Source organism: Mus caroli, unplaced genomic scaffold (assembly GCF_978045245.1).
Source record: "Mus caroli unplaced genomic scaffold, Mus_caroli_1 scaffold_11, whole genome shotgun sequence".
In the NCBI taxonomy this organism is placed as follows: domain Eukaryota; kingdom Metazoa; phylum Chordata; class Mammalia; order Rodentia; family Muridae; genus Mus; species Mus caroli.
In genome coordinates, this window is record NW_028227266.1 from 15,079,435 (window position 1) to 15,089,675 (window position 10,241).

At 38.3% G+C, this 10,241-nt stretch overlaps 1 protein-coding gene across 1 annotated transcript; it reads left to right on the forward strand.

The window, feature by feature from the left end:
• Nucleotides 1-2,186: 2,186 nt before the first annotated feature.
• Nucleotides 2,187-8,729, forward strand: LOC110302547 (methyl-CpG-binding domain protein 3-like 2B). Its single transcript, XM_021173356.2, has 2 exons — nt 2,187-2,231; nt 8,088-8,729. Exons 1-2 carry the CDS (start codon nt 2,187-2,189, stop codon nt 8,727-8,729), a joined length of 687 nt encoding a protein of 228 aa, XP_021029015.1.
• Nucleotides 8,730-10,241: the final 1,512 nt, after the last annotated feature.

Consider the following 10,241-nt stretch of genomic DNA (forward strand, 5'->3'; position numbering starts at 1 on the left):
CTATTAATGACTGCTTCTATTTCTTTAGTGGTAACAGGACTGTTTAGATGGTTTATATGATTTTTTTAAAACTTTGGTACGTGGTATCTGTCTAGAAAATTGTCCCTTTCTTCCAGATTTTAAATTTTCTTGAGTATAAGCTTTTGTAGTAGGATATGATGATTTTTTTTGAATTTCCATGGTTTCCATTGTCATGTCTGCCTTTTCATTTCTGATTTTATTAATTTGAATATTGTCTCTATAACCTCTGGTTAGTCTGTGTAAAGGTTTATCTATCTTGTTAATTTTCTCAAAGAACCAGCTCCTGGTTTTGTTGATTCTTTGTATAGTTCTTTTGTTTCTATTTGGTTGATTTCAGCCCTGAGTTTGATTTTTTTTTTTTCCTGCTGTCTATTCCTCTTGGGTGTATTTGCTTCTTTTTGTTCTAGATCTTTTGGAATTAAATTATATTAGAATTAAGATTCATAATAATATAAATTCAGATATCAAGAAGGATCAAAATAGGATTAATTTTTCTACAGCTTTAACATTAGACATGGGTCTTTAAAATGTTTGTATTTAGGTATGTAAAGGATTAATGACTTAGTTATTAGGGTAAGAACATAGATCTGTATATAATTATACCATATTTATATAGCGAAAAGTAGAATAATAATGTGTAATTCTAGCTGGGCAGTAGTGGTATATGCATTTAACCCTAGCACTCAGGAAGCAGAGGCAAGCAGTGGAGGCCACCCTGGTCTACAGAGTATATTTCAGAACAGCCAGGGCAACACAGAGAAACTATGTTTGAACAGCCAAATATGTATATAATTCTAAGTTGGATTAAAGTAAAATTGACCAAGGGACTCATAAGTGGTTATGATATGAGCATGATTTACCAGGAATGACATGAAATGTCAATATAGAAAAAAAGCAATTTCTCTTGTAATACCTATGTGTTATATTAACATATCTATATGTTACTTCTATAATGTATATAGTGTTTTAAGTACTTTATTAATAAGCATTTATTTTTTTTAATTTTGTTTCTTTGTTTGCTTGTTTGTTGAGAAAGGGTTTCACTATGTAGCTCTGGATGGTCAATTCAGAGATCTGTCAGTCTCTTCCTCCATATTGCTGGGATTAAAGGAGTATAACACCACCTCCAACACTAATGAACATACTGGCTGTCCTGGAACTCACTTTGTAGACCAGGCTGGCCTTGAACTCAGAAATCTACCTGCCTCTGCCTTCTGAGCGCTGGGATTAAAGGCATGCGCCACCATGCCTGGCATAAAAATATTTTCTAATTTTATCTTGTACAAAACTGATAGCGTGAGTGTGGCCCTGCACACCTTTAATCTCCACATTGGGATGACAGAAGCAGGAGTTGGTGTGAGTTCCAGACCAGCCTGAGTACCATGGGAAGAACCTGTCTTTTTTTTTTTTTTTTTAATAAAACTTTTGTTGTTTTAAGATTTATTTATTTCATGTATGTGAGTGCACTGTCCCTGTTTTCAGACACACCAGAAGAGGGCATCAGATCTCCATCACAAATGGTTGTGAGCTATCATGTCATTGCTTGGAATTGAATTCAGGATCTCTGGAAGTGCATTCAGGGCTCTTAACCGCTGAGCCATCTCTCCAGCCCAGAGGAATCTGTTTTAAAAATGTGTATGAAAATTTATTTATATAGAAACAATTATTTCTATTCTTTTAGAATGTATTTAGAGATAATGCACCATAAAGAAAAATGGGTGGTATATAATGTTGATATAAAAACATCACTGAGGTAATGTGTATGCTGAGTAGTTAGTTGTGTCTTTGCTCTGTATACATAGAACAGAATATTGAATCATTCTTTATAGACAATTCTCTTGTTTTCTGATTTTGGTTTTGGAGACAGGGATTCTCTATGTAACAGTTTGGATGTAGTTGAACTAGCTCTGTAGACCAGGCTGTCCTCGAACTCACAGAGATCCACTAGCTCCTGCTTCCCAAGTGCATGAGATTAAAGGTGTGTACACCACACCTGCCTTATAGACAGTTTTTGGGTTATTTTGGGTTAGATTATCTGATGATTATCTTATCTCTCTCTTTTCTTACATAAAAGGAGAATTAAGTGAGATAGACGCTGCCATTTCCAGCAACTCAAGACTTGTCTGCATCTCTGCAGTGAAGCCTTTAGGACAAATTCTACAACCATGGAGGAGCCTTCAAGAAACTCATTTTCAAGCCAGACTTTGATAGTGAGTACTTAATTCACATTAATTGTAGATTGTTCATCCTTGTCCTTTTTCTTTGTATTTAAACCTCCTTAATTTAGTGCATAGTTGTACTTGACATAAGTCGATGTCCTTTGAACAACTGTTAATACTTGATAATATTTGCTGGGATAAATGTAAAATGTACTCATCAGTCTAAAATGACCAGACTTTGCTCTGTTGTCGGATGATTTTTGACCTTGTATGAATATCTAATGTTCTTGTACAAAATAGTGTACTTTGACACTAGAGATGCCAGTGTGTCACTGAGGTAGGTTTGGAGCATCAGCACACAGTGACCATAACAAAGAAAAGAGTAGCATCCTTAAAGGAGGATGGAGGAAATCTGTGTGTAACATGTTTTATAGAGACTCTCAACTTCCTATCCTTGATAGTCACATGAACTAGATATCCTAAAAGCCTGGGAAATAGAATCTTTATTGGAGCAGTCTTGGGAAGCTAGGCCATGCTGTGATCTGAGATCTAGTTCTTCCGAGAAAAAAGTTGGTAGAAGATACATAAACTTTTTTTTGGGGGGGGGTAGGAAAGGGTTTATTGAGATCAACTTTTTTTATTATTATTATTTGTTTATTTATTACTAACACTTTGAGAATTTCATACAATATATGTGGGTCATAAACACACCTCACCCAACTCCACCAAGATCCAAGTCCCTTAACTATTCAAAAATTTGTGGCCTACGTATAAAGAAAAATAAACCTATAAACTCCAATTTAAGGTGTCCATTCACCATGGATTGTATGGCCATCAGCTGGAGAGCTAGAGTAGGATCACACTCTTATTTATTTATTTAATTATTATTTTTTACTCTTATTTTTTATTAGGTATTTTCTACATTTACATTTCCAGTGCTATCCCAAAAGTCACCCAGACACCCCCCCCAATCACCCCCAATCCCACTTCTTGGCCCTGGAGTTCCCCTATACTGAGGCATATAAAGTTTGCAAGACCAATGGGCCTCTCTTTCTAATGATGGCTGACTAGGCCATCTTCTGATACATATGCAGCTAGAGACATGAGCTCTGGGGTACTGGTTAGTTCATTTTGTTGTTCCACCTACAGGGTTACAGACCCCTTTAGCTCCTTGGGTATTTTCTCTAGCTCCTCCATTGGGGGCCCTGTAATCCATCCAATTCTTTTTAATGAGATCTTTCCATCTTCAGAGATCTTCTTTAATTTCTCTCTTCAGAGACTTGAAGTTCTTTTACTACTTTTTTTTTTTTTAGATTTATTTATTTATTATATGTGAGTACACTGTAGCTGTCTTAAGACACACCAGAAGAGGGTGTCAGATGGTTGTGAGCCACCATGTGGTTGCTGGGATTTGAACTCCAGACCTTTGGAAGAGCAGTTGGGTGCTCTTACCCACTGAGCCATTTCACCAGCCTCAGAGACTTGAAGTTCTTATCATATAGATCTTTCACTTTTTTAGTTAGAGTCACACCAAGGTATTTTATATTATTTGTGACTATTGAGAAGGGTGTTGTTTCCCTAATTTCTTTCTCAGCCTGTTTATCCTTTGTGTAGAGAAAGGCCATTGACTTCTTTGAGTTAATTTTATATTCAGCTACTTCACCAAAGCTGTTTATCAGGTTTAGTTCTCTGGTGGAATTTTTAGGGTCACTTATATATACTATCATATCATCTGCAAAAAGTGATATTTTGATTTCTTTCTTCCCAATTTGTATTCCCTTGATCTCCTTTTGTTGTCGAATTGCTTTGACTAGGACTTCAAGTACAATGTTGAATAAGTAGGGAGAAAGTGGGCAGCCTTGTCTACTCCCTGATTTTAGTGGGAATGCTTCCAGCTTCTTGCCATTTACTTAGATCTTGGCTACTGGTTTGCTGTAGATTGCTTTTATTATGTTTAGTTATGTGCCTTGAATTCCTGATCTTTCCAAGACTTTTACCATGAATGGGTGTTGGATTTTGTCAAATGCTTTCTCTGCATCTAATGAGATGATCATGTGGTTTTTGTCTTTGAGTTTGTTTATATAGTGGATTACGTTGATGGATTTCCGTATATTAAACCATCCCTGCATCCCTGGAATGAAACCTACTTGGTCAGGATGGATGATCGTTTTGATGTGTTCTTGGTTAGTGAGAATTTTATTGAGGATATTTGCATTGATATTCATTAGGGAGATTGGTCTGAAGTTCTCTATCTTTGTTGGGTCTTTCTGTTGTTTAGGTATCATAGTAATTGTGGCTTCATAGAATGAATTGGGTAGAGTATATTTTGCCTATATTTTGTGGAATAGTTTGTGAAGAATTGGAATTAGTTCTTCTTTTGAAGGTCTGATAAAACTCTGCACTAAACCCATCTGGTCGTGGGGAGTTTTTGGTTGGGAAACTATTAATGACTGCTTCTATTTCTTTAGGGGATATAGGACTGTTTAGATCATTAACCTGATCCTGATTTAACTTTAGTACCTGGTATCTGTCTAGAAATTTGTCCATTTCATCCAGGTTTTCCAGTTTTGTTGATTATAGCCCTTTGTAGAAGGATCTGATGGTGTTTTGTATTTCTTAAGTATCTGTTGTTATGTCTCCCTTTTCATTTCTGATTTTGTTAATTGGGATGCTGTCCCTGTGCCCTCTAGTGAATCTGGCTAAGGGTTTATCTATTGTGTTGATTTTCTCAAAGAACCAGCTCCTTGATTGGTTGATTCTTTGAACAGTTTTTCTTGTTTCCACTTGGTTGATTTCACCCTGTGTTTGATTATTTCCTGCAATCTACTCCTCTTGGGTGAATTTGCTTCCTTTTGTTCTAGAGCTTTTAGGTGTGTTGTCAAGCTGCTTGTGTGTGCTCTCTCTAGTTTCTTTTCGGAGGCACTCAGAGCTATGAGTTTACCTTTTAGAAATGCTTTCATTGTGTCCCATAAGTTTTGGTATGTTGTGTCTTCATTTTCATTAAACTCTAAAAAGTCTTTAATTTCTTTCTTTATTCCTTCCTTGATCAAGGTATCACTGAGAAGAGTGTTGTTCAGTTTCCACGTGAATGTTGGCTTTCCATTATTTATGTTGTTTTTTTGTTTTTGAACATCAGCCTTAGTCCATGGTGATCTGATAGGATGCATGGAACAATTTCAATATTTTTGTATCTGTTGAGGCCTCTTTTGTGACCAAGTATATGGTCAATTTTGGAGAAGGTACCATGAGGTGCTGAGAAGAAAGTATATCCTTTTGTTTTAGGATAAAATGTTCTGTAGATATCTGTTAAATCCATTTGTTTCATAACTTCTGTTAGTTTCACTGTGTCCATGTTTAGTTTCTGTTTCCATGATCTGTCCATTGATGAAAGTGTTGTGTTGAAGTCTCCCACTATTATTGGGTGAGGGGCAATGTGTGCTTTGAGCTTTACTAAAGTTTCTTTAATGAATGTGGCAGCCCTTGCATTTGGAGCATAGATATTCAGCATTGAGAGTTCTTTTTGGAGGATTTTCCCTTTGATGAGTATGAAGTGTCCCTCCTTGTCTTTTTTGATAACTTTGGGTTGGACGTTGATTTTATTCGATATTAGAATGGCTACTCCAGCTTGTTTCTTTAGACCATGTGCTTGGAAAATTGTTTTCCAGCCTTTCTCTCTGAGGTAGTGTCTGTCTTTTTCCCTGAGATAGGTTTCCTGTAAGCAGCAAAATGTTGGGTACTGTTTGTGTAGCCAGTCTGTTAGTCTATGTCTTTTTATTGGGGAATTGAGTCCATTGATATTAAGAGATATTAAGGAAATGTAATTGTTGCTTCCTATTTTTGTTGTTAGAGTTGGAATTCTGTTCTTGTGGCTGTCTTCTTTTAGTTTTCTTGTAAGATTACTTTCTTGCTTTTTCTAGGGTGTGGTTTCCATCTTTGTATTGCTTTTTTTCTGTTATTATCCTTTGAAGGGCTGGATTTGTGGAAAGATAATGTGGGAATTTGGTTTTGTCATGGAATACTTTGGTTTTTCCATCTATGGTAATTGAAAGTTTGGCTGGGTATAGTAGCCTAGGCTGGCGTTTATGTTCTCTTAGTGTCTGTATAACATCTGTCCAGGATATTCTGGCTTTCATAGTCTCTGGTGAAAAGTCTGGGGTAATTCTGATAGGCCTGCCTTTGTATGTTACTTGACCCTTTTCCCTTACTGCTTTTAATATTCTATATTTAGTGCATTTGTTGTTCTGATTATTATGTGTCGGGAAGAATTTCTTTTCTGGTCCAGTCTATTTGGAGTTCTGTAGGCTTCTTGTATGTTCATGGGCATCTCTTTCTTTAGGTTTGGGAAGTTTTCTTCTATAATTTTGTTGAAGATATTTGCTGGCCCTTTAAGTTGAAAATCTTCATTCTCACCTATTCCTATTAACCATAGGTATGATCATCTCATTGTGTCCTGTGTTCTCTATGGAATCTTCTGCACCTGAGATTCTCTCTTCCATCTCTTGTATTCTGTTGCTGATGCTCGCATCTATGGTTCCAGATTTCTTTCCTATGGTTTCTATCTCCAGCGTTGTCTCACTTTGGGTTTTCTTTATTGTGTCTACTTCCCTTTTTAGGTCTAGTATTCTTTTGTTCATTTCCATCAACTGTTTGGATGTGTTTTCTGGTTTTTCTTTAAGGACTTCTACCTGTTTGGTTGCGTTTTCCTGTTTTTCTTTAAGAACTTGTAACTCTTTAGCAGTGTTCTCCTGTATTTCTTTTGGTGAGTTATTAATGTCCTTCTTGATGTCCTCTACCATCATCATGAGATATGCTTTTAAATCCGGGTCTAGCTTTTCGGGTGTGTTCGGGTGCCCAGGACTGGGCGAGGTGGTAGTGCTGCGTTTTGATGATGGTGAGTGGTCTTGGTTTCTGTTAATAAGATAATTACATTTGCCTTTTGCCATTTGGTAATCTCTGGAGTTAGTTGTTATAGTTGTCTCTGGTTAGAGATTGTTCCTCTTGTGATTCTGTTAGCCTCTATCAGCAGACCTGGGAGACTAGCTCTCTCCTCTCAGTTTCAGTGGTCAGAGCACTCTCTGCAGACAAGCTCTCCTCTTACAGGGAAGGTGCACATATATCTGGTGTCCGGATCTCCCTCCTGGCAGAAGATGAAGGCCCGAAACAAGACCTGTCCCAGAAGCTGTGTTGCTTTGGCCTGTCACTGAAGCTGTTAGCTTCTGTAGTCCACACTCTCACCTGCACAGACTAGTCTCGGAGGGATTTGGGAACCAAGATGGCTCCCCCAGGTGCACCAGCAAAGCCCTCCCGGCAGGGCAGATACCTCTCCTCTGGCAGGGAAGGTGCCCAGATATCTGGAGCCCAAAATGGGGTCTTTCTCAGAAGCTGTCCTCTAGGGACCTTGGGGGTGTCTGCTGACTCTGCACCCAGGTGACCAAGTGCTGTCGCTGATCAGAAGGGACTTAGGACCCTGGTCAGGGCGGGTTTCCTGCTTCTCTAATGCTGTCTCAGGTCCTGCACGATTGGATCGGAACAGAAGTTGTGTTCCACTCACTGGTGGTCCTAAGATCGCATGGAGAGTCCTCTAGGGAGCCTTGGGGGTGTCCGCCGACTCTGCGCCCAAGTTGACCCCGTGCTGGTGCCGACCGGAAGGGCGAAGATACATAAGCTTAAAAAAAAAAAAATCTCAGCTGGGGCAGTGGTGGTGTATGCCTTTAATCCCAGCACTTGGGAGGCAGAGGCAGACTGATTTCTGAGTTTATGACCAGTCTGGTCTACAGAGTCAGTTCCAGGATAGTCAGAGCTACACAGAGAAACCCTTTCTCAAAAAATCAAAACAAAACAAACAAAATTCTTCATAACCATTAGTAGATTTCATCCTGTGTTTAAACTTTAACTTTGTTTTCAAAGGGAAGTCTCACAAGAAGTATGATACTCAACAAATTACAGAAGAGAAGAGAGACCCAGGTTGCCCCGAAGAAGATAAAGGCCAAACATAGAACTGGTGTTACTTCCAAAGATTCCATGAGGATGACCAGTTGCATCTTTGCAAAGCCAGTGACCACAATAACTTCATACCCTGAGAATGAAACCAGGTACAGGAGAGAAGAAGATAAGCTGACAAAACCCAAGCAGCTCTGTGCACTTAAGAGACTGCAGAAACATCAAGTTGGAGAGAATAAACAGGACCTGTCATGTCAATTGAAGCTTACAAACACTGTAGAAAGAATTGCACTGGGAATGCAGGATGAAACTAATGACCAAAGTGGTGTTAAGGATCAGCTTACTCCTGGAGAAGTTACCTCTGTCCAAATCCCATACTTGGAAAAGAGTGAACAAGTGGCTTTTCAGCAGCCACCATTTTTCTCCAGTCCAGGGGTAACGATGCCAGTGTATCTTCAACTGTCACCATCTCACTTCATCCAAGAAGTAACTGTTGCAGACATTCTGAGTCAGACCTGGAAGATAAAGAAAGCCAGGAAGAGACTGGCAGTAGCCTTGGAGGCAGACAAATTTGCCAGGCAGGCAGAGAACATGGGGGAGCAAAGATGAGTGGAAAACAAGTGTTGAAGCCTCTGTAAGTTCTTGAAGAAACTTTTTTGTTTTGGTTTTGGTTTTGGTGTTTTGGCTTTTCAAGACAGGGTTTTCAGATGTAACCCTGGTTGTCCTAGAACCCTGTCTCTGCTTCCAGAGTTTTTAAAGGCAAGTGCCACCATCACCAAGTATTACTTGTATGTCTTTAAATAACAAATTTAACATACCCAACTTACTCCTTTTTAAGCTTTTGGAAAGGCAAAAGATATAAGCAGTAGTGTTTTAAATAATGGTGTTTCCAGTTTGGATAGAAATGTTATGTAAGAGAATTCACGTGGAAACATCCTTTTGGTCAGTTGTGATCCACAGTAGGACTCTGGGATAGATTCAACAGCAACCCACAGAGCAAAGGATAAGCCTTAAATTATAGAATTCAGATGAGAAGGATGTATGTATTTAGCAGCTAGTTTTGTGAAGCCTACTAGGTAGTTACAAAAGTTTAACTTAGGCTAAGCAGGTATTGTGGCCTTGAGACCTTGAATTTAAATTTCTGTTGCTCTCTACCATGGGACTGCTACTTGCTAGGTGTTCAGGTTTAAGTTTAAACCTCTGGTTACCTCAGGTCTGGGAAGGGAGAGAAGCCTCAGCAGGGATGCTAACTTGCTCTGTAGTGATATGTCTTAAATCATTTAACAAGAAGACCTGCTTATATTAAGTTTACTGGGAGCAGAGCTCTTTCCTCAAAATTGTTCAATTTCAGGTTACAATTTTTTAAAATTTGGTGATTGTTGGTGTCTCACTATGTGTGTCAGGTGGGCCTTGAATTTGATCCTCCCAGTATAGCCTGATGAATGCCATGATTACAGGCAAGAATCCCATACCCAATTGTCGCTATTTTTATTCACTTTCAGTCTTTAAGAATTATCTAGCCTCAAGGGTTATTTATTGTTTTATACTAAGTATTTAAATTGTTAACACTAATATTAATGAACAGTGACCCATGTGCTACAGCTTTCTACACCATTATCTGGGGACTTGTTTGGTTTTGTGGAACTCTCTGTTGCAATCCTAAATTATCAATAAAGGTTTTCATTTTAAATACAAGTCCAGAGAATCTTTTAAGTGATAGTAATTTAATGACATAACGATATTATTATAGATGCTGTTATACCTGTCATCTATACTAGCTCTTTATTATGAGCTACAAGTCCATGTCTTAAAGCTAATCTTAAAATAAATTCATGTTTTTATATAAAAAGTAACATAAGGTTACTTGCATGCAAGACCATAACACAGCTGGGTGTTGTAGCACACACTTTTGATCCCAGAAGTGGCAGGCAGAGCTCTGTGAGTTTGAGGCCAATGTTATCTATGGAGCAGGTCCTAAGAGAGAAAGAGTTTAACAGAGAATTCCTGACTCCAAAAACCTGTACTTTGACATACTTACTTATACCCCACTATCACAATCCTTCTAGTCCTAGAGATCTTTTTTCCTCCATTCATTTCCAATTCTTTCAAGTCCTCATTATA

Coding starts and splice junctions, on each gene's coding strand:
- LOC110302547 (XM_021173356.2), top strand. CDS start 2,187: ATGGAGGAGCCTTCAAGAAACTCATTTTCAAGCCAGACTTTGATA. Junction 2,232..8,087: donor TTTCAAGCCAGACTTTGATA/GTGAGTACTTAA, acceptor TTGTTTTCAAAG/GGAAGTCTCACAAGAAGTAT.